The sequence below is a fragment of the Silurus aristotelis genome (assembly GCF_946808225.1).
Source record: "Silurus aristotelis genome assembly, chromosome: 11".
NCBI lineage: Eukaryota > Metazoa > Chordata > Actinopteri > Siluriformes > Siluridae > Silurus > Silurus aristotelis.
Genome location: NC_139584.1, coordinates 24,589,838 through 24,614,967, shown reverse-complemented (window position 1 = coordinate 24,614,967; position 25,130 = coordinate 24,589,838). Strand labels below are relative to the sequence as shown.

The 25,130-nt window shown below is 41.5% G+C and overlaps 1 protein-coding gene across 9 annotated transcripts in view; it reads right to left on the bottom strand.

The window, feature by feature from the left end:
- prdm16 (PR domain containing 16) overlaps nt 1-25,130 on the bottom strand; it is a 180,523-nt gene that overhangs the window by 100,708 nt on the left and 54,685 nt on the right. For all 9 annotated transcript variants that reach the window (XM_083554728.1, XM_083554740.1, XM_083554736.1 and 6 more), the window contains exon 2: nt 23,605-23,954. In XM_083554728.1, coding sequence (XP_083410854.1) covers nt 23,605-23,954 — 350 coding nt within the window. The remainder of the gene's footprint in view (nt 1-23,604; nt 23,955-25,130) is intronic.

Here is a 25,130-nt window from a genome sequence, read left to right as displayed (position 1 = left end):
GAGGGGAAAATATGTACAGGCTTGATAGGATTGATAAATCCCTCTTCTTTTTCATTCTTTTGCTTGTTAACGTTAGACACCATGTTAGGATAACCATAATTCTGTTGCAAAAAAAAAATGGCATGAAGTAGTGTGTCTCACTGTAGTGGCCATGGAGGACAGAGATCTTTTGATATGATATACCGAAGCTTAAGAGCTCTGACTTGTCTTGATGGCAGCTGTGTGCCCCAGCTACACATTATTGTTGTTAACTGTGTTATCACTACCTACTGGCTGGAGATAAGTGGCGCGGTGCTGAAGGGAGAGGCCATCCAGTCCTGCCAAAGTCGGACAGAGGAATCTGCCTCTGCTTTATGCCAATGGGCAGAGGAGTGCAGGGGGGTTTGAGGTAGCAACGTTGCTGTTAATGGTGTTTGGGTTTTACTCCAGACAGGAATTCTGCTTTATCAGGGCCAAGGGACCTATCAGGGCAGTCCATCCCCTCTAAAGTGTCCATTACAGGGCCGATAGTGCATGAGCTCAGCGTTTCCCATGGAAGTGGCCTCTCAATGATGAGTGACACTTGGTCTCTCTCTCTCTCTCTCTCTCTCTCTCTCTCTCTCTCTCTCTCTTGCTCTCTGTACATTTCTCCCTATCTGTCTACCATGATCTGCTCACAGCCAACAAAAATCATATGCGAGTTTAGGAAACCTTTGTGTACTCTGGGCTAGTTATCTTTCCTCTGCAACCTTTAAAACGATGCATTCGGTTATCAGAATCGTCCACATCACTGTCTTGCCGACAAGAAAAACAAAGTCATTTAAATAGCAGAACAAATCATGTGTGCTATGTCTGGCAAAAGGCATGCTAAATGTTTTTACTCATTGCCATATCCAAGTCCTACACACTGTCCATACCAGCCAAGGCCAACAAGTAATAGCAATCTGTTCTGCTCGCCAGCCCCCACTCTGAAGCTCTGTGGCAGGTCCGGATAGACAATGTGTGTGTTGTTGCTATCTGCCACTTTCATGCAGCACAGACAGTTGGGACTGGTGTTGGGCTCGGTGCCCTGAACCTCTTCAGAACTGTGTGGCTTTTGCCGGGGCTCTGCTGGATGCTGGGAAATGCTGTCAAATGCCTCTTTTCATGGTGCTGATGTGCTGCAGATTGAGACATCAAGATCTGCCTGCCAGCAGTAAATGTGTGCTTCTTCTCTGGGTTCATTGCCAAACAAATGTTTTTATGTTTTGTTCTGTTTCGTCTGAAAAAGGGGGGAGTTAAAGATGAGGATAAATACACATGTTTGTAAAGAGAACTACTACCTGATTTGGCAAAATAGCATAGCAAGAAAAACAACAAAGTCATAAGAATCTTGAGCTACCAGCAGCCAAGATCATCACTGTTTGACTCAGGACCAGCAGTCTCAAAGAGATCACATATTTTTCAATTCATTCATCCTGAAAGTTTCAGTCTGTCTTGTGTCCTGACTGCATAAAGCAGATCTTATGCGCTCGGTTCTGGTGTGGGTCCTATTTGCATTGGGTAGTCTTGTTCAGCATCACAAGGGATTAAATTTTTGCCTATGACAGTGAATAGGAAAAGAAAGACCCTTGACAATAACAGGATGAGGCTGAAATTAGGCTGGGGAACTTCAGCTATCGATGTGGCGAAAGGCTAAAAACACCTTCCAGAATCGCTTTACTCTTATTAAGCACTTGGTAAGTACACACGAGCTTCACTCTCATCAACACACATACGTGCACCATGCTGTCTTCTGCACAATCCAGTGAAACCCAATGAATAGATAAGTTCGGAGTTTAGCGATACATCGAAATGCTCAGAATTGATTTTTCCCCTCTTTCTATGTAACTGCCCGTTTTTATCCACCCTTTTCTATCCACGTTTTTTTAAATGAATAACACGACAAGCTCCTGATCCAAGCTTTCAACCATGCTGTTTATTTATCTATCACTTTCTTTACCCTTCTTTTGCTCTATTACACTTTAGATGAAAAGTGGCCAAAGAATGGCTGTGACAGCCATGCCTAATATCTCTTTCTGGCAATTTTGGCTTCCACCCCCCTCCCCTCCTCCGCACTTGATGTCTTTATATTTTTCTGAGAGTGCGGTGGGAATGAAAGGAGCCAGGCTTGGCGAGTGACCTCCGCAGGAGGAGAGTATTAAAAGATAGACGAGAGAGGGTAGAGATGGAGAGAAAGAGATGGCAAGCGAGGGAGAGTGGCTTCCCTGCCGAGAGCAGGCCATCTCTGCTGGCAGACTAAAGCTGGCCTTCAGACGCCTTTTGTCAAAACGAGTGCAAGAGAAGAGAGACTCCTCTTCACTAGAACTGAGACAATAGCGGGTTTTGTCATCCCTGAGGGCTCTCCCGGTGTGAGAGAGAAGAGCCCATCTCAGTGAAGGGTAGAGCCTTTGGGCCTTGCAGATGTTGAAATAGCGATGATTTATTAGACAGGGTGTCCTCGGTGGCACTTGGCCATCGTCCCAGACAAGGGAGAGAGACAAGGAGGGAGAGCAGTGGGCCAACGCAGATCTGAAACATCTTAATACCGTGTATGGGCATTTAGAAATTTGCTCTGAGACCGTCATGGTATTTTTTGCCCTCTTTTGAGCTGAGAAAATAACCTTGGAGTCAGTCTGTTTCGTTGAACCGAGGGCCTGCTGAGCTTTCAGTTGTGGCCTCTGTCACTTGCTAACGCTCAGAGTACATTCTTTCACCTCTTAGAAAAGAACTGAAAACAATATCAGAAACGGACTCTAATTGCAGCTTGACATTTCTTAAAGTTTAACATGGGTTCACTTTAATGAATATTTGACATTACATTGAAGGATGTTTTTAGACATAAGTCTGCTTTCAATTAACACATTTTCCAATTAATTCATGCCTCTTAATAAATAATGCATATTTATATAATGCATATATACTAGCCAGAGACACTAAAGATAATCAGAAATGTTCAATTTATTTTCAACAGGATCTTCTGTTTCTATTATTTCAAACCTTGGCTTGAAGGTGGTTTCATACTGCAACTTAATATGTTTAGTTGTCTTCAATGTGAATTGAGCATATGCCTATTTTCAATCATTTAAAAAATGCCTAATTAAGTCAGGCGATATTCGCTGCAGAATCTGCTAACCTTCCACAAACAAAATCTAAAAAAAAACTAATGGTCAGTGCCCACATTGCTATGCAATCTGTAAGGTCTCCCAAGCTTCAATTATCCTACTCTGTGAAATGTCACCCAAACTGACAATGCTTTCTGTCAAGGCAAATGGCTCCCATAGTAAAAAAAAAAAAAAAAAAAAAAGATTGCGGGTGAAAAAAAACCCCACATTAGATACCTTTCCCTTTTTTGAACAGCTACATTTCCTAAAGATATCATTGACACCATTGCTAGCACCAGCCCTTGCGTTTTCCAGGCTGAACCCCCACCTTCAACACCACGGGTAGAATCGAATGGCTTTTAATCTTCCCTATTGTTTGTCCACTTTATGTCCAGCATTCTTAATGGACCTCTGAGGGTTAGTTAAAGAGCGAAAGTTTAGACAGCCTTCATCAAGACAGGAGAGAAGATTGATTGGCAATGTAATTTCCCATTGCCCTTCTCCCTCCAGCCGGCCGCTGCCCGGAGGAACTGTATGAGGGTGTGTGAAAGCAAGAGCTCACAGATGAAAAGACTGATTGCCTCTCTGTGCTGAAGACAGAGGTCTATTGGCAAACAGTGCTACACAATGTGGCATGTGACTAGGCTAGGCAAAAGGGCTGACGTGAACAGGAGAAGGGGTCATCAGTCATCCAGGCAAGGGTCACTCTGTGCCATATCTCTCTCTCTTTCTCTCTTTCTCTCTCTTCTCTCCCTTCTTCTTTGTAAATTCCAAAAAAACAAAAACAAATTATTAAGCACCTGTAAACAATTGTACAAAATATCTCAAAGCAGTGGGAGGGAAAAAATTTCACACATTCAATTATATGATTAGAAACATTGGGTCACTGATGATGACAGCAAACGACTGCCACATGCAAAGAGAAAGAAAGAGAGAGAGAGAGAGAGAGAGAGAGAGAGAGAGAGAGAGAGAGAGAGAGAGAGAGAGAGAGAGAGAAAAAGAGACATACTGCCAGTCTTTCTTTTGCCTGAAATGAGTTTTTATTTCGCTTATGCAAACCAGCAACACTGTCAGCTTGGCTCTGTTTAAATTGACTGAATCTTTGCTTTGTTGTCTGTCAAAATGTTCAGTATCAGCATAACCCGCTTCGAAAAATATTTGAGTTTTCTCTCCCCCAATACATGAATAATTTTTTTTTCCTTAGGCAGAAAAAAGTGCTGTCTTTGTACAAAAAAAGTGGCAGCTCCATCCGGGAGTTACAGCAAAGGTTAATGACAAACAAGGGACAAAGAGTGGCATACACATCACCCTCTTCCCCAGGACAGCCCAACCCCTTCCTGTTTTCTTTTTCTCTCACTCACTATCTCAAAGCCTGTTTTTTAGGGCTGTCAGATGAATGATTCCTGAGCGATCATGTCTACGATGCTAAATTTTTGTCCCGAATAAAAAGAGCGACAGATAGAGAGAATGCTGCGGGGAGGAGGAGCAGAAGGAGGAGAGCCGAAAAGAAAGCGATGCCTCGTCTTTGCTCGTTTTTCGGTCTCATCCCTTTCATGTTGGGGTTCTTGGCCCTTTTCTCTTACCCATGTGAATTGGTGGAGGAACAATGAGATGTATGAGCGTTTGAGGGGGCCAGAGACGAGAATACTGGCCTTGTTGTTGCGCTCGGGGTCTGAGCCTGACGTTGATTAATGAGAGTGCGGACACGGGCAGAATGTTGAGGAAGGCTCCGGAAGACCTCAGGGGTGGAGAGGGAGGAAGAGGGTGCACGAATTGACGAGAAACATGGACTCGGTGCCTCAGGAGAGGACAGGAGAGGTGAGGTGAGGGCTGGCAGCCAGAGCTCCAATCACTGCTGATCAGCACACTTCCTGACTACCAACAGTGTGATGCACAGACACACACACACACACACACACACACACACACACACACACACACACACACACACACACACTCCCACAATATTTGAAAAGGAAGTTTTGTAGAAGTACATTAATATTCATTAAAGTGGTAAATATTCATCCATTTAAAGTCGGTGCACTCCCTCACACAATCGCACACTGAGTCAGTAGATGGTGCTCTGCCATCTAAAGTTTCGTTGACGCACATGGAACTGACTAGAAGAAGAAACAGGGGTATAACAGGAGTGCAGGGAAAATTTCAAGTTTTACTACCGCGAAAAGTGTTAAAGTTTTGAACCTTAAAGTCATCGAAATGAAAAACTAAGAATTTAATCCTTTTTCTGCAACACAGCAAGGCTTTCACAGCTTCTTAGCATCTTGCTTATGGATAAAATTTGTTGGTTAGCAATTAAACTTGGTACGTGGTCAACGTGGTAACAGACTGAGTTCGAACTCATTCACATGTGAGTGCATGCAACATGCTAATGCACACAACAGTGTCAAATTAAAAAGTTCATGAAGTTCATGCGGTCAGAAACTATTTCGTCCACTTTCCCCAAGCTAAATTTGAGCCATTTCATCAAAGATCAGTATGAATTCTGTTTCACATCTTCTTAAAATGTGTTGAAAAATTTATCATTGTGATAATGTTCGCTGGACGTTCAACTTTTACAGATGTGTGCCCTGATTTCAACGGGGATGAAAAATCTTTCAGAGCACCACATCAACACTGCACCTCCAGCCGAGTTGTGGTTATTAGCGAATCTTTGTTTCGTCTAACACCAGCAGCTAGCTGACTGCACCCACCATTTTAAAATGCCCTTTTACTCAGGATTGCTCTCCAGCAGTCCATCTGCCGATGCTGGCCCATGCCGCCCCATTGTCTCAGCTTTCATCTGAAGGTAAGCACCCCACTAAACCCCTAGCCACTTCAAAACACGTGACAATAGCCAGATTTCCTCCCAATTTGCTTGGGGAGAAAGAGCCCAGGAGCTTTTCAGGGGGTTCTGAATAGTCGGGCTAATTCAGGCACAATCCAGGCCTGACCCCCCATTTCCCCTTTACATCTCGGCCCCTATTTAGGCACCCCTGACTTTGCTTAATTCAGGAACAATCCCTGCTGGTTTTCATAAGCCTGACACGCATCGCAAATATCTCTGTGTATGAGTATGTGCATGTGTGTGTGTGTGTGTGTGTGTGTGTGTGTGTGTGTGTGTGAGTGAGAGTGAGAAAAGCGATGCTTTCCGAAAAAGACAAATAGCTAAAAATGCATATGTTTAATTATCCTTACACAATAGTACAATTTGCTCAGTCTCTATTCGCCCCAGTTATTTATTTATTCATTCATTCATTCATTCATTCATTCATTTTCTCCCGCTTATCCGTAATTCGGGTCGCAGGGGCAGCAGTCTAAGCAGGCCCCCGCCTTCGACTGCTGCCCAATCCTCACAGCACCGTCCCTTACGGTCCCTCCTGCAGGTGGTGAGCCCACGGGAAGGCGGCCCTACGTCACTCCGACGTCACGGACCTTGATATTTCCCTCGTAAGGGACCCCCGGAGCATAGAGGGTTAAGGGCCTTGCTCAAGGGCCCAAGAGTGGCAGCTTGGCGATACCGGGGCTTGAACCCCAGACCTTCCGATCGGCAAGCCACCACTCCCCCTTTATTTATTTATTTATTTATTTATTTATTTATTTATGTATTTATGCAAGACTTCTAAGCTCCCCTAATCAACCTCCCCTGAAAAGCCAGCAGATTTTCCCCCTATGTGCATTAATATGCTCCACTTCCCAGGCCACTGTATTGCTATTAAAGCAATCAAAGCCTTTTCCCATGTTGAGTCAAGTACTAAGCGTTCATAGAGAAAAGGGAGCCTGGGCAACTTGGGAGCGGTTGATTGCGTGAGTAAAGGAGGATTTTTGGAAGCAGTTAATACAGCGATGAGAACAAATTCCTATTTCTCTGACTAATTTTCATGCCTTGTTTTTTTTTTTTTACTATATGACTGCGAACGCTTTAAACAACTTTTAACTTTGGAATAAATGTGGAGCTATGTCTTAAAAATCAGCACCTATATAGAGGGACAGAGAGAATATATGTATGACATGGAGAAATAGAGACAAGACTGAGAAGAAAGAGAAGCAGAAAGAGAGAGTTCACATGAGGAAGCATGAAAGAGAGTAAACGAGAGAAAGAGTTTAAGGTTAGTCAAAACCCTCAGTCATAGGCCTTAATGCTCAGCGAAGATCAACTTTCTGATGCCCATTCAGAAGTCGTGCATGGCCGCCCCGTATGGGATACAGTGACCGGACATGGGAGCGAGAAGGGTTTATCTTGAAATGTGATGGCTGAGGAAGAGAAAACTATAAAAGGTGTGTTGAGATTGTCTGGTAAACACCGTAACTGGAGAGTCTTAGAAATCCGACGGATTTCGCTGGAGTTTAGTGTACTGTAGCCGTAACTTCACCTCGAGACCTGAGCTAATCTACGAAATGCTGAAGCCTTGCTTTGGCTTCCTCTAGACTAATAAATTGCTCAAATTCGTAATATCCACAGCTAATTTTATTGACGTACAGACATCCTGCATATTAGAATATTTCCATAACTCACACATACACACAAAAAAATTCTACATATACGCAGGAATTAGCTCATGCACGCAGTTCATTCAAGAGTACAACAAAAAGTTCTCCGGTTCCTGTTTCTGTTCTGTGCGTGTTATGAAGAGTCGAGGACAATGATAGCTTAAGTCTGTGGGTAAAGCAAGGAAAGGATATGCCCTACTAACTACATCCACCCTTCTGTCCTTAGGCTGGCTATGGGCCATTCCAAGTGCATGTCCTTAAACAGATTCAGTTTCCTGATTCACTGTTACAGACAGTCACTGCAGTCCCTTAAGACATTATATTTAATAATAAAAAAAATATATATATAAAAGTATAGCTTATAGCTGGACACTCAAGTCAAATCCCTCACATGACATAATTTATCTAAACACATCTTTACTAAAAAAAAAAGCTTTCTGAAAATAACTCACTAAAATGATTTCACTTCATTTCAATTGAGCTTGAGCCCATTTCTGACTTCACACACAATATGGACCTACTTCACTGATAATCGGCTTCAGGAATCCATCTCGACTGTCCAGGAGAGAGGAATAAAAAACGGTGGAGGGAGACAATTTGTTCTTTCAATTCAAAAGTGGGTCTTTCCAAAAAAAAAAAAAGAAGAATGGAAAAGAAAAAAAAAGAAAAGAAAAGGAAGCAAAAAAGAAAAAGAATGTAAGAAAAAAACTCAGGGACACTCTATATCCAAAATCCTCTCTCAGGGCCATCATGTGAAGAATTCCCTCTCTCCTCCCTCCCCTTTTGCTTCTTCTCTCTGTTTTTTAATAAAGCTGTTTGGTTGTCAGGTCTTTTCAGGCGCGGACCCCCAGCCATGTGAAAAGTTAATCCTTGTGTGTGTGTGTGTGTGTGTGTGTGTGTGTGTGTGTGTGTGTGTGTGTGTGTGTGCGCACACGGGTGCGAGGGCTCGCATCGCCCTGGGAACCATAGACGAGCATCCCGAACCTGGCTGGCCACTTGAGCTGGGGCTCTAACTGAAGCACTTGTGCGTCCCGTCTGTCTCTTTTCAGAGAGCTTTCGATGGGCACAGCCTGATGGACAGTGGGATTTTTGGATTTACATCTTCGAGTGCTCATCAAGCTGAAGGATGACAGAGGAGGGAAAAAACGGAGCGTTTAGTATGAATCCGTTTGCACCCCCCCTTCCCCCCCTCCTTAATCCAAGCTTCCACTCTTTGCTCAGCTTCCTCTGCTTGTTTGTCACATAATGCAAGGAAGTTGTGTAGAGCTGACAGAGCCGATGATAACAGACGCCGATGAATTATAGTGGTTTGAACGTGAAAACAAGCTCAGGCATTTCACACAGATATTCACACTCTACTCAAAGGCTTTGATCACATGCTGAATATGTAGTGTGCTAAGGCTAGAAATCCACCACCTACAAAAAAAAACCCCAAAAGCAATAGATCGATATTGTATATAGTATAACTCTGTCATATAGCACTAAAAAAGTATATTTTATTCAATCAAATAATAAAAATAGTTTTTGTCCATATGTCACAGCGCAGAGATCAGAATGGCACTGCAGACTGAGCCAGAAGCTGCCGGATATCTAAATCCTCTCTCTTCTCTCCCCTGTCTTCATGCAGCTCACTCATCTCGTCCGTAATGCCCTCCCAGGGTCAAAAGCTGCAGAAATTAGTTTTGGGGGAAACAAGTGCGATCGGGTCTGTAAAGGTCAGCGTAGACATTGTTCCGTCGAAGGGTTTATCTAAACTACAGCTGCGTGGGACAATGAGGCAGCGGCGGCTGACAGAAACCCAAGCTGTGCAGACTAAATTACTGCACTGATAAGGCCGAATTAGAAGGACTGAGGCCCGAGAGCTCAAAAGCAGAGAAGTGGAAGAGGAGAGGAAGAGGAGGATTATACGCTCAACCAATGACAAGGAGGATGAGGGCAGGAATGAAGAAAAGAAGTGGATTTCCTTTAAGTCTCGTCTATATTGGACAACACTTAACAGTCCCACATATAATGAGCCATGAGAGACTAAATGAAATATGTTATAAAATATAATAACAGGTAATATATTCATATATATATATATATATATATATATATATATATATATATATATATATATATATATATATATATATATATATATATATATATATTGTATAGAATATCAAAATATAACTTTCTCTTTAGATGACTAGCAATACATAGTTGATTTTTAGCTTGATTAATTTATTGTCTATATTATTTTCTGTTTATCACTCAATCGTGGTCGGTGAATTCATTTACATTTATGGCAGATGCCGATATCCAGAGCGACTTACATTTGTCTCATTCATAAAACTAAGCAGCTATGTGGTTAAGGGCATGTCACAAGGGCCCCAGAGTAGAATTTTGGTGTGGCTGGGATTTGAACTCACAACTTTCGTTTCTAAAGACCAATGCCTTAACCACTAAGCTACCACTTCCCCATTGCATTACACTGCATTACACTACATTACACTGCTTTACACTGCTTTATGCTAAAATTAAAATCCCCTGCATGCTCAGTTGCTTATGCATATGCTCAAGATTACCATCACTCAGTCATATCAGGAAATATTCTGTAACTTATTCAGCCATTCAGCAATATAAAAAATACACCATATGGAAAGTATTGGGACACCAGCCATATGTGTCTCTTTCCTAAACTGTTACTAAAAAAGTGGAGGTACACAATTATATAGAATGCCTTTGGATGCGGTAGCATTCATTTCCTTTCAATGGAACTAGGAAACTAGGAAACCCAAACCTGTTCCAGCATAACAATGACCCTGTTCACAATGCCAGCTCCATGAATATATGCTTTACATGGGTTGGAATGGAAAATCTCGAGTCTACAATAGAGCTCTTTGGGATGAATTAGAACACTAACTGTACCCCAGGCCTCCCCAGTATCTGAATTTGTGGCTGAATGAGCACAAATCTCAACCACCACACTGTAAGATCTAGTGGAACATCTTTCCAGAAGAGTGGAGGTTATTATAACATCAAATAAGGACTAAATGTGGAATGGGATGTTCAAAAGGCACATACGGACGTCCACAAACTTTTGTCTCAGAAATATGGTGTGTAATATGTTGCTTATGCATATGCCAAGCCCCGAGACAAGCCAAGCCCCGATCGAGGACGTCTCCACCTCCACCACCGGCCTTCGAGATCTCGACCGAGAACCGCTTCGTCCCCCTCCGCGAGACGGAACGCGACACTGTTATTCTCGGAGATTCCATCGTCCGGCATGTCCGCGCTACCCGAGCTAAAGGTAAGGTGCACACTCGCTGTTTTCCTGGTGCTCGTGTTCTGGATGTCGCTGCGCAGGTACCCGCGATCCTGAAGGAGAACTTCGGAGCGGTTGTTCTCCATGCCGGATCAAACGACACCAGGCTGCGGCAAACGGAGATCTTAAAGAGGGACTTCAGGATCCTGGTGGAGACGGTACGCAGCACATCACCCACAACGAGGATCATTGTGTCAGGACCTCTTCCCACTTACCAGCGAGGGGCTGAGAAGTTTAGTAGACTTTTAGCTCTAAATGAATGGTTACAGTCATGGTGTCGAGAACATAAACTTCTCTTTGTTAATAACTGGAACTGTTTCTGGGAGCGTCCAAGGTTCTTCCGCCCTGATGGCCTGCACCCCAGCAGAGTTGGAGCAGCAGTGCTATCAGATAACATCTCTAGGATACTACACACCATCTGACTGGTAAGACATCAAGAAATCTTCAACTATAAGAACACGCATACTACAGACCAAATAGTTACAAGTTCACACACAGCCCAGTTTATAGAAACCGTATCTATTCCTCGTGTAGTAAAACCAAGAATTACATACACAAGATCCAGAAATAATCTTATTGCAGTTAAAACTGAAAAATGCCAGATAAACAAACACAACAAAGTTCTAAAGTTCGGTCTTTTAAACATTAGATCACTTGCACCCAAAGCACTGATTGTAAATGAGATGATCACAGATAATAATCTCGATGCACTCTGTCTCACTGAGACCTGGATTAAACCAGGTGATTATATGGGTCTAAACGAGTCGACACCGTCAGGATATGTTTATAAGCATGAGCCCCGTCAGACTGGTCGTGGGGGGGGTGTAGGAACCATTTATAGTGCTTCTCTTAATGTTAGTCAGAGGTTAGGATTCAGCTTTAAATCATTTGAAGTGCTCGTTCTTAAAATTGCACTTTCAGAGATGCATAGAAAACTCGCTCTGGTCACCGTGTACAGACCCCCAGGACCCTACGCTGATTTTCTTCATGAGTTTGCTTGTTTTCTCTCAGACCTCCTGATCAGCTTTGATAAAGTGCTGCTTGTAGGAGATTTTAATATTCATGTAGATGATGAAAACGATGCCCTAGGATTATCATTTGTCGATTTACTAAACTCTTTTGGAGTTAAACAAAACGTCACCAGACCAACCCACCGTTTTAACCACACACTAGACTTAATAATATCCCACGGAGCAGACGTCACTGATATAGATATTTTACCCCAGAGTGATGACATCACAGACCATTATCTCCTACTGTACACACTACCGGTAGAGCAGATTAACCGTGTTTCACCACGTTATCGACCTGGTAGGACTATTATTCCAACCACTAAGGACAGATTCATAAATAACCTGCCTGATTTATCTCAGTTTCACATTAAACCCATAAATGCTGATCACCTTGATGAGATGGCGAACAACATAGACCTTATCCTCACTAGCACTTTAGACACTGTTGCCCCCATCCGGTTAAAAAAGGTTCGAGAACAAGCACCTGCACCTTGGTATAATAGTCATACGCATGCCCTAAAGAGAACAACACGTAATCTGGAGAGAAAATGGAGGAAAACTAAATTGGAGGTATTTAGAATTGCGTATAAAGACAGTATGCTTAGCTACAGACAGGCGCTAAAAGCTGCTAGAGCTAAACACCTGAGCAAACTCATAGAAAATAACAAAAACAATCCCAGGTTCCTTTTCAGTACAGTCGCTAAATTAACAACAAATCAGGGATCTGAAAAATGTGTTCCATCACAGTTTAGTAGTGAAGACTTTATGAATTTCTTCACTGAAAAAATAGATAACATTCGAAAAACAATTGTGGCAGTTCAACCTCTGACAGCATCTCCCGACACAATCGTACTTACAACCCCACAACTACACTGTTTTACATGTATAGGACAGGAAGAGCTGTATGATGCTATTATGAAAGCTAAATCAACAACATGTCAGTTAGATCCAATTCCCACTAAACTACTGAAGGAAGTGTTATATACAGCTGGTGAGCCTCTTTTAAATATTATTAACTCCTCACTATCGTTAGGTCATGTCCCTAAATCCCTCAAGTTAGCAGTTATTAAGCCCCTCATTAAAAAACCTAATCTGGATCCAAACACGCTATCGAATTACAGACCAATTTCAAATCTCCCATTTATGTCTAAGATTTTAGAAAAGATTGTCGCTGCCCAGTTATGTAACCACTTGCAGGAGAACAATATCTTTGAAGAGTTTCAGTCAGGTTTTAGGCCCCATCATAGCACAGAAACTGCTCTAGTTAAAATCACTAACGACCTGTTTTTAGCTTCAGACCAAGGCTACATCTCCCTATTAGTTTTACTAGATCTTAGTGCTGCGTTCGACACTATAGATCATGATCTTCTCCTCGATCGCTTACAGAATTACATCGGTATTCAGGGACAGGCATTAAGCTGGTTTAAATCCTACCTGTCCAATCGTTACCATTTCGTAGATTTAAATGGAGAGCTATCCAGGATAATGCTAGTAAATTATGGCGTGCCACAAGGGTCAGTTCTGGGACCCCTGCTTTTTACAATATACATGCTTCCATTAGGAAATATTATTAGAAGGCATGGAATTAGCTTCCATTGTTATGCTGATGATACCCAGCTATATATTTCATCCAAACCAGGCGATACAGCTCAATTAGCTCGCATAACTGAGTGTGTTGAAGAAATAAGAGATTGGATGACCCATAACTTTCTGCTATTAAATCCTGATAAAACGGAGATTTTGCTCATCGGCCCAAAAAATAGTACACAGAAGCTCCAGCATCTCAGCCTGCATTTAGACGGTTGTTCTGTAACTACTAGTTCAACGGTAAAAGACCTGGGAGTTATTTTAGACAGCAACTTATCTTTTAAAAATCACATCAATCAAGTTACAAAAACAGCCTTCTTTCACCTTAGAAATATTTCTAAGCTAAGAAATATGTTATCTGTATCTGATGCAGAGAAGCTCGTCCATGCGTTTATGACCTCTAGAATAGACTACTGTAATGCATTACTAGGTGGATGTCCTGCATCATTAATAAACAAGCTTCAGTTAGTTCAGAATGCCGCAGCAAGAGTTCTTACTAGGTCAAGAAAATACGATCATATAACCCCAATCTTATCGTCCCTACATTGGCTTCCTATTAAGTTTCGAATAGACTACAAACTACTGCTACTCACTTATAAAGCACTAAATGGTTTGGCTCCCATGTATCTATCCAGTCTCTTAACACGCTACAATCCGTCACGCTCCCTGAGATCTCAAAACTCTGGGCTTCTAGTAGTTCCTAGAATAGCAAAGTCCACTAAAGGCGGTAGAGCATTTTCACATTTAGCTCCTAAACTCTGGAATAGTCTTCCTGACAGTGTTCGGGGTTCAGATACACTCTCCCAGTTTAAGTGTAGATTAAAAACATATCTTTTTAGCAAAGCCTACACATAACACACATCACACACATCACATCACAACCTTGTGCTCCAGAACATCTGATCACATGCACATTATCAACTTGTGCTGTTAATATCATGAACAGCAGCTACGCTAATTCCTCTCCACTGCTTCTCTTTCTCTCCCCATCCCGAGGCTTCCTGAGGTTTGGCCAGCTCCAGTCACGTCCCACCTCGTGAAGATTATGGACCTATGGATGATCATGGAGAAGTAGATGCCGAGTGTTTAAAGGCCCTGGCATGGAGAAGCTGATGCTGGATCTATGATGATCACAAATTGTTCTGTATTGTTGAAAGATTTATGACCAAACTTTTGATGTCACCCATATGAGGATGGGTTCCCCTTTGAGTCTGGTTCCTCTCAAGGTTTCTTCCTCATATCATCTAAGGGAGTTTTTCCTTGCCACTGTCGCCACGGCTGCTCATCAGGGACAAACGCACACCATTCACCTTCACTGTTGTTTTCTGTAAAGCTGCTTTGAGACAATGTCTGTTGTGAAAAGCGCTATACAAATAAACTTGACTTGACTTGACTTGACTTGACTTAATATGTTTAATATGCAGCAAACAGGTGCTTTTGAGATCTCAACTGATCCATCACTATCCAGTGAAGGGAACTTTTACCACAAGATCACCCTGAACGTCCTTTCACACGAGTCGATTTCACAACATATCATTCTTTTGTGCTCAGTTGGAATCATATCTCGACAAGAAACGAGCGCTTATCAAGGACGAGGTGTCATTGGCTTATCACGTCCCATGACGCATTGTGTATTTAAAGTCTGTGGATCTGACTGAAGTTGTCCACCTGGTTTTTAGAAAATGGAACAGAGCTGATAACGAATATCTGCTGGATCTCCATATCAACAAGTTGTTCACCTCAGGTACCGAGTGGCACGAGGAACTGGTTCCTGTTCCAGAGATGGCTGTGTCATAGCACTTCATAGTAAAGGGTGAGAAAGCACTTGAGCATTAGACTTACTTGTCACGAGCGAATGATTGAGGGCTCGAGCATAGCCGCAGAGACAAAGAGGTAACACACAAGGAACCGAAACAGGGCTCAAACCTCATCCTTTCTCATACACACTCTTTGCACCCTTACATCCTGTCTCTCCTGATAACGCAAGGGTGTGGGTAAGAAAATGAGAGAAAGAGAGAGAGAAAAAGAGAGCAAAAAAGAGTGAGAGATTGGATCCTATCTTGTGATCCTATTAGCAAACACAAGATTGCTAAGCATGTGGTACCACCAAGCACTTGTTCGGTCTTCATTCAAAAACTATATTTTAATGCCATGAACTCTTTTCACACCTGATGTGAAAAAGACTAGGACAGTCCCAGAAAGAAATGATAAAAGATAAAAAATACTGAAAACATTTTTTTCCTTTGGAATGTTTCCCTCAAGATCGCTATTTATGTCATCATATCGCATCATACCACATGCGAATGATATCACCCCACTTTTAAATAGCACCTTTATAACCGCTATCATGGATGGAAATTTGTGTGAAAAAAAAGAAATTAAAAAATGGAGCAGGACGACAGATTTACGAAGATGAGTTAAGCTAGAGAGACAAAACAAAAGCACACAGGACTCCGAAATAGAACTTCTTTCTCCGACCCTTCAGTTATAAGTAGACACAGCTGACTCATTTTACTAAATTTCTTTCCAGTAAAAAAGACAAATTCAACACTTTTCAACAAGGTCAGGGTTTTTTTTATTATTATTATTATTTCTTAAGTTGTTTATTCTGGACCATTAATTTACATCGTCATTTTTAGAGCTCTGTTTCAAACCCGATGAATAATGCTGAAAATGTTTCATATTTACAGACGTGTTACGAGGCACTGGGGACGCTGGAGTACCGCTGTAACAAAGACATAGCCTTGGATTAGGAGTAACCTGAGAAATCCAACAGCCTGTCTCATTATGAATTTATTATATTATGCATTATCCTGTGTTGTTGTAAAAGCTGGCCATCTAACCAGCCTCATATATAATTTTTTGGTTCTTGTTTAAATACTACAATGTCTCTCAGAAATAATAAGTGCTAGGTATAAGAACACTGGTACCACATGGTAGATGGAACGAAAAAAAAAACACACAAAAAAAACACAAGAACCTGGGATAAATCTAACACACACAAGTTTGCTGGACCCATCAGGAAGGTTGCTCCATCATGAGTATCAGAAGTTAGTGGATTCTGCCAGCCTCCGACTGTGAGTTTGATTAACTTCGGGAAAAGAAGGTGAATAGAACAGCTGGGAGACAAATCTCCGATGTGGAAATATCATCGTAATTAGCAACATAAACAACACTGACAAATGCCATCATTCAGAGCAGTGTAGAGCAGAGGTAGTCTCTGCCATGCCCTCAGGCCCAAAGAGCTGCTGATGGACCTATTCATCAACACCCACTCCTAAATGAGGACAGTGAGAGAGAGAGAGAGAGAGAGAGAGAGAGAGAGAGAGAGAGAGAGAGAGAGAGAGAGAGAGAGAGAGAGAGAGAGAGATTGCTGCACTCTTCTACTCGAATTTCTAGAATTCAGAAAGACTTTATCAGCCCTAAACTCTAAAAAAAGGTAGAAAAGTACACAATGGCAAACCAACAACAACATCAACGAAAAAACCCAGATCAACTGAATTGAGTGACCCTAATTGCCCTATCCTCTATATAACTTTCATTAAAGATTAATTAACAGATGGGGGTAATTGGTTATTAACAAATGATAAGGCATCAGCTTGGTAATCAATCTTGACATTTAATTTGCTGCCTGCTTCCCCTGCTATCAATTACCATGTTCAGGGGAATAACTGACAATGTTTACTCAGGTATGCGACGCAAAATGGGCATTTTTTTTTCACAGCTCGGAGGGAAAAAAGCGCCGCTTTGGTGTTTCTACGGCGACACACACCATATGTTTAATATTAGATGTAATCGGTTCTAGTCAAGTGCTCCAAAAATGGGGAAAATTGGATTAAATTGGTTAATGGCATGTTTAAAACCTACCGAAAACGAATGTGAATGGAAGATATTATGGGCCAGTGCAAAAAAAAGTGGTTGTTGTATTCTTTTTTTTTTTAAACCTACTTTTTGCATGTAAACGCGGGTTTTCTTTAAAAGACGCAAAACCACACTGGTCAATAGAGCGGGGAACAACCACAGCAGAGATATAAGTTTACGCTATGTGGGAAGCACGAGAATATTTACACGATGGGTGTCATATGAGCACCAGGAGACTGTACTTTTTTGCTTTAATTTGGCCATTTTTAAGATGTGATTCTTAAACTTTAGCTAAATCAGTAATCAGTATTAATAAATGGTGATGGCGGACTAATAATTTTTCATTACCCCATTTACCAGTTTTATGTAATGCCTAATAAGTAAATATATATATATATATATATATATATATATATATATATATATATATATATATATATATATATATATATATATATATATAACACACAATGTTTGACTGAGGCTTAATATTTCAAAACCTCTCTACTGACTCTTTCCCTATTGATTATTGGCACTGCTCAGCTCTATCAGAAGTTCTCAATGTGTTCTTTGGCCTGTTTTCGAGATAAAACGGTTCGTTTCACAAACAGATCGGATGAGCTGCGAACGCCAAGTGCTATCTCCACACGTGCTTGGCGGCTAAACGATCCCACACACACAAAGGTGGACAAACAGCGAGGTGAAAGGTAAGGTCAGGACAGATAGTGCTGGGGCGTGGCGCAAAAACTTAGAGAGAGACGTTAGCATGAGGACAAACAAAAGTCAACCACAGGCTGTCAAGGCGGGATCAGGACACAAAGGAATTCAGGTTGACCTACGAGGAACGGCCATGCAGAATAGAGCATCTGGCACGTATACCGAAGGTGCAAAGTGAACACATCCAATCCTGAGTATCGTTAAGTCAACAGACTAGCAAATACAAGAAAATGCCAGACGAGAGCCAGTTTTTTTTCTTTTTCGATGGGATGAATAATGACGATATGGAAAGGTACAAAAAAGCCATGAAGGCAAACAGAAAGTTTGCATTGCAGCAAAGTCATCAATAGGTCAAAGCTCTTTGAAGTCAAGAGGTAAAGAGATAGGTGACACAATAGAGAATGTGCCAGAACATCAATCATAGGAGTCGAATGAGATACCGATACGAAACGCAATTTTTACCATTTGTTGAGGGAACTGAAGTAAATAATTTCACAGAATTTTACTTAACTTACAAAAAAAAAACTATGACCATCTCCTTTTTTTGCTATGCGTTAGTGAAAAAAAAAACATCACACACACAAACACGTACGCAAATTGTCCTGCCCAGTGAGCGCATGCAAATCCACTGGGCTATAGACAACCTGTTCCCTGTCATTCACTGGGTCACAAAATGGCTTCTCGTGGTGCCTGTGAGAAGCTCGGTGGACTTGTTTATTCACCAGCAAGACGGGTGTCTTTAAGTTTCGCAGAACTTTGTGCAAATTCAAGCAATGCCATTAATCTAGCTAGCTAAGCAGGGTTCAGGGATAGTTTCAGCAAGGCAAAGAGTCATCGCTGACGTTTCAAGAAAATTTGAATCAAAACTCCAACACGCCTCGGCACACCGCGAGGGCACAGCGTATGTACACACCATTAATCTAGCTTTTTGAAGAATTACCATCTCGGATCTTTTGAGAGTCCCCCTCTGATTCACCCTGCTACATTGCCTCCTTTGTTTCACTGCTGAATGTCAGTGCGATGAAGAAAGGCGCCTCTATCTGTCTGCCCTGGTGAAATGAGTTGAATAAAAAAAAAATAGCACTGGTGATGTTACATCTTGTACGCTTGTACAGTAAATTAGATTACTGCTGAAAACATGCTAATAAAAGCTAGGATGTTACAAATGTGTGGGCTAAGTGCGAAGTAAAAATATTAATTTGATCACTTTTACCCCAATCAGTATTTTTGCTAAAAAATTCCCGAAACGGAAATTCTCTTGGTAACGCATTATTTATATGTTTATTTATATGTTTGTGAGATCTGGATTTAGCAACTGGAGCAGGTAATGCAGGGAATCAGAAGAGAAGAACTAGCAATATAAACGCCAACAGCACCATCGATCTTAACCACTCTGGGTTTGGCAAAGTTCAAAACAAGTCTCAGCTGACGGATAGAGGAAATATGATGGATAAAAGCCTTCTTTTGTCGCCGATACTACAAGCAATGTTTCCAGTTGCTCACTTTCTCGTACCTGTTCACCAAAAAGAAAATGTCAATCTTGTTTACTGCCGACTGGTTCCCCACATTAGACTTTTAGGTAGTGCAATTATATCTTTAAGACTTACACTTTTTTCAAGCCACAAACACTCTGCAAATGAACAAAAAATAAAAAATAACTGTGATCCGCATCCCATCACAGTAACCTACTCAATTGCCAACCCACTCACAAAACCTCATTGTCTTGGGATAAATGGATAATAGACACCCAGACAGAGACACAAATGTCCCCTCTAGATATATCTGACAGCATGTGACACTAGACGGACACTCATAGTGACAGCAGGCCCTGACGGAGCTGGAATCAGACTGTTGGTGTCAAGATTCCACAGCGCTCCCAAAACTTCTGTCGATACCATTATACGAAACAATGAACCCCTTTTACAATAACACATTGAACTCTCAAGTCCATAAACCGACAAGGCCAGTGGCTACACACCTTCCTCCTGGGGCCCTTCCAGGAGACTGAGGACCGGACCTGATTGAAACAGTGTGTGCTGGGGGCCAGTGTTATATTATGTTGTGATAAAGGGAAGCATAATGGCTTTTAAATAGACGGGCTGTATCTCTTGTCTGCGCGCGAGTGGAGCCCCCGAGGCAAAGTGTCGTGCAGATTGAGCTGTCCGTCTCGCCGAAATGAATCTGAGTTAACACCTCTTCAGTCAGGGATGCCACAGCCTGAGGGACTGACGGAGGAAGGCGTCCTCATCTACCCACAGCTGCCGTCTTCTTCAAAAACCGCCACCCCTGTGCGCTGCTACCGCAAAGGAACGTGTGCGCACACACACACACACACACATACACACATGCGCGCATACATACACGAGTGGAACTCGTCTAAAAACAACTTCCATATGTTTTTGAGTTACTTCTTAGTGTGCTTTATATGATCTTATTTATAGGTCTGATGGTCTGGGAACCCAATTGTGTCTAGTTTCTGAGTTTTCACCTAAAATTAAAATTTTCGGACAATATCAACTTTGATGTCTTAAAGATAATCAATATGTTTGACTTGCCTTAGCTGTCTGACTGCAAAGATTGTGTGGGGCAACAATCCAGATTAACAATCACAGTGTAATACATACAATATTTCTACAAAACATTTCTTCAAGTATTTACAAATGAGAAATGTTATCCCAAAATAATTCCCTTGTTATGCCACCGTTGTCTAACTTGGAAAAACTAATTGTTTTAGCAATACTTTCATTTTATCGTTATATAATATGCTGGTGTCAGAGATGTGAAGTCATGAAGTACAAATACTTCATTACTGTACTGAAGTAGATGTTTCTGGCATCAGTACTTTATGAGATTATTTATATTTCTTCAAATGGAAAAGATTTTATTTTTTTGCTATTTATTAGTTTGTTCTTGTTCTCTCTGTTCAATGGAATGTATATGTAATGTTAAAATGCCCTAAAAGAAATGTAAAACAATCACAGTGTAATACTCAAAATATTCTGCCGCTTTTTGCTGGTTCATATGTTTTAAAATGCCAATGTCTGGCTGATGTGCATGCAAAAGAGAAATTATATTTCAGTTCAGGAATTTCTGCAGTTCATTGATCCATTTGGGGAGCTTCAGTAAGAATTCCACTGTGAATAAAGTCTAAGCAAGCCTATATTAAAGGCACTGGGGAGGTGGGGAGGTGATTGGGTTTCGGGTGGTGGGGGTGGTGCTGTAAGGTAGATATACACCCTTGATTGGATGCCAATCTATCCAGGGCAAAGCCTGTAGTTTTTAAAACTATAAATAGTACAAAATGTCCAAATTTTACCATGTGAGGTGTTTTCCCAGGCCACCACGCATACGTAACTAAGCCACATTTACAAACCGCATCAAAAAATCTGAAAAGGCTCAGAATGGTGCCCGTTCCTCGTCTAAATTCCATTTATCCTGTGCAACCGTGAGTTTTCAGTGTTTACAATCCAAAACCAACTCTCCTAAATGCACGATTATCTGGTTATGTTTGGCTCACTGTGGCTCTGCTGTAATCCAGTTCTATTAACACCTCTGACCCAGTGCTGTTAGACCTACTCCTCTCTCCACACTGTCTATTTGTCTAAGAGCACATGACGTAGTCTAGTCCAGCTCCTCTGGGAGTCCAGCGATGGCTATCCATGCCTGACTGTTATGGCTATCCCCGATAAGAGCGCCGGCCCCTCTCACCATGCTGAGCAATAGAGACGGGCAGGGTTTTCTTTCATTCTGTCAATGTAAAGTTTTCTTTAAGCGTTCCTCCATTTTTATTATTTTGGGTGCAACGCCCCTAAAAGTCAATGCCTGTTGTAGCTATTATAGAGATGAGGCTTTTATTGAACTCTACCACAAAGCTATCATAAATTCTCAGAACAAAGACAAAAAATGAAAATAATGAGTTAAAACGAATCATAAAAAGAGGCGATGGGATTTTACACACTGTCTTCACCCAATTTCCGGCAGCTGCCGGCAAGTATCACTTTTATAGATGGTTTGCCACAGATGGGCCAACAGATGTCTCTCTGGTCTTCAGCAAGTGTGTGAGAGCAGCATGAGTGTGTGTGTGTGTGCATATGTGTAGCTGTGTGTGTGCGTGTGCATGTGTGGAGAATCTCATCGATGTGCTCCTTGTCAATCGTTACGCTGTCGAGTGGAGCCTTGAGAGAGCTCCTTAAAAAAAGAAAAGCGAAAGTACTTGAGCACATAAATTGGGGCTGAAATCTGAGCATTGTGACAGGCAGACACACAGACAGGCTTTTTCCTGGGGCCGGATCCTGATGAGCACCATTAGCCAATGCGGCCTAACTGGGAGAGTGTAGTTTTTGGAGTCGAGCCCTAGGCGCGTCAAGAGTCCAGTCCAGAGATGCTAATAGCAAACGCTTACTTAGTGTCAATTATATCACCAGGGATATAGGAACAGGATAAAGTGATTCACGAATTTTGGCAAAACTCTAAAGGTAAGAGTTAAAACCATGAACAATATATAGATAGTGAAAAACATCTTATCTTGAAGGTACAAGTTTGGGGCCTCAAAGATGACAATCAGATGTGTATGCGAGCTCATGTATGCAGAAGAGGGTAGTTAGCGCTTTTCTTTAAATCTCTCTTCAGATGCCCTGAGCAGCAGTTTGTGAGAAGATGCAATGTCTGGTCTCATGTCCCATAGGAAACCATGTGCTAGCCTTCATCCCTCAAGACTAAAAACATTTACATTTACATTTGCTGCATTTAGCAGACACCCTTATCCAGAGCGACGTACAAAAGTCCTTTGAGTCTCTAGCAATGAATAAATCTACACTGGTACACTAGATTACAAACTTAATATAAATATAACTCTTGAATGCTACAAAATCAAACTTGGAAAGTGCTAATTTAAGTGTTTCAGGAAGAGGTAGGTCTTTAAAACAAAAACAAAAAGAGTAGGGTAAAAATTAAATAAAAGAAAATAAGATATATTTAGAAATAGAAGAGAGACTTGGTCATGCAAGAGAAGGAAAAAATTACCGCGAGCATTAACAATCTTGGTGAAGCAACGTCAATATCCCCTTATGTCATGCTGAAAATGAAAACGAATAGTTCAGTGCAGCTCCATGCTAATGCTACGCTTCTTCCATTTCCCCGTATCATGTGGCGTGACCAAATGACTGTACGTGAATGGATATGGAGGGCGGGGAGAAAAAAAGATCTCTTCTGCAATCAGGATTTTGCAAACCGACATCACATGACATTTTGGTAGATGTTGAGAAGGCAAATAAAAGAAGGGCATTCAAAAGTGCAATAATGACATCAGAGCCATAATAAGGATACTTGCCCTGTAGTTGTTTCTTTCGTGCAAACTAAGAGTTAATCACACAAGGACAAGATTCACTTACCTTAGCCACAAGTCCTCTAGTGGGCCTCCTATGTTCAGGATCTTGTTGCTTTGCATCTACATATTTTGTACGATTTCTAAAGCATTCATTGTTCCTATTTATTTTCTACCTGGATTATGTGTTGAGTCTGGACCTACCTCCCATCCATAAGTGGTCTCTTTGACGGTGGTGCTGTGCAGCCCGTGGAACGGTCCGAAGCGTTCGCCCATCCCGATTCTGGTTTTGGCCCAGATGCCGAGGCCCGCGCCTGGCACTGAGGACTCGCGCAGCTCCAGGTTGGCGGGGATGGGAATGTCATCAGGAATGTAGACAGGCACCTCGTAGGGTGAGCCTTCTTTCGGGGTGAAGTCTTCGTTGTTGGGCTGGGGCGAGGCAGGGCCCATGGCAATCGGGGACATCACACTGTCCTCTGTCTCCTCCTCTGCGCTCTCACCCGCTGCAGGGTTCAACTCTGTGACGTACATGCTGTCTACTGCCTCACTATCATCTGAAACGATACAATCGAAGAAAATCTGTGTGATTATCAGTAGTGGGCTCATCAATATTAGCATTATGCTTTGTGTTTTAAGTTTCCTAAATATTAAGGCTGTCAATACATTAAAATATTTAATAGCACATTTTTATCTGTTCTAAATGTACCTTCAATTAAAGCTCATCAAGTTTTGAATACTGTAATCAACATGGGCATGGACAAATATGGATCCGCATATTTCATTTAACATGTTTAACGCTGAATGCCCTTCCTTCCCCTTATCCGGGTTTGGGACCGGCACTAAGAGTTACTTTAAATGGCGTAAAACTGAACTTTTGCTAGGTTTCCACACGGACGGTTTTAATTGCCGGATGTGTGCATCATATCGTTTTTTGGTGTTTGACTTGACACTTGAGTGCATCAGTAAAACAAATGTTTCGTGATTAAAAATTACTTTATTTCGCTGGAGTTGATCTTTTTTATCTGAATAAACGTCGTGAATAAATGTGTGTTGCGTTAAAGGTTTTAATTTAGCCTCTTTTATATTTGTTCATTTATATTATTAATAGACAAAAATTTGTCAAAGAAATGTGCACTGCATTATTCATGCGTTAATAAAAATTTGAAATTTTAGATAGATAGATAGATAGATAGATAGATAGATAGATAGATAGATAGATAGATAGATAGATAGATAGATAGATAGATAGATAGATAGATAGAAAAAGGAAATATGATTTTCAATTTAGTAGATATACATAAATATGTATCTACTATATCATACTTATTTATACAAAAACAAACATTCCTATTTTATAGCTTCAAAAAAGTTTTACTGCAGCAAATTCTATTAACCAGACATGTCCAGCACCATTCCTTCACATGGTTCATCATTAGATTGATGTGTGTTGTTATCATCTCTTGACTGGCCTCTTCAAACCCCCTGAAGATGGAAAACCAAAGGCTTTTGAAATGACTGTCAGCTTTATTCCTGCCTGTTTCTGGCATTTGTTCCACTCAATCAAAGCCACGACCATTTCCTGTCTGATCGTCTTACAGATAATAAGACCAAATGACCGTGTGGTCTGACGCCACGGCCAGTCATCTTCAAGCGCTCAGATAGTCACCTATGTTTATTGTCATTCTCGGTCTGACAGAGTAATTGTGGTATTTAGCCATCGTGGTTATGGA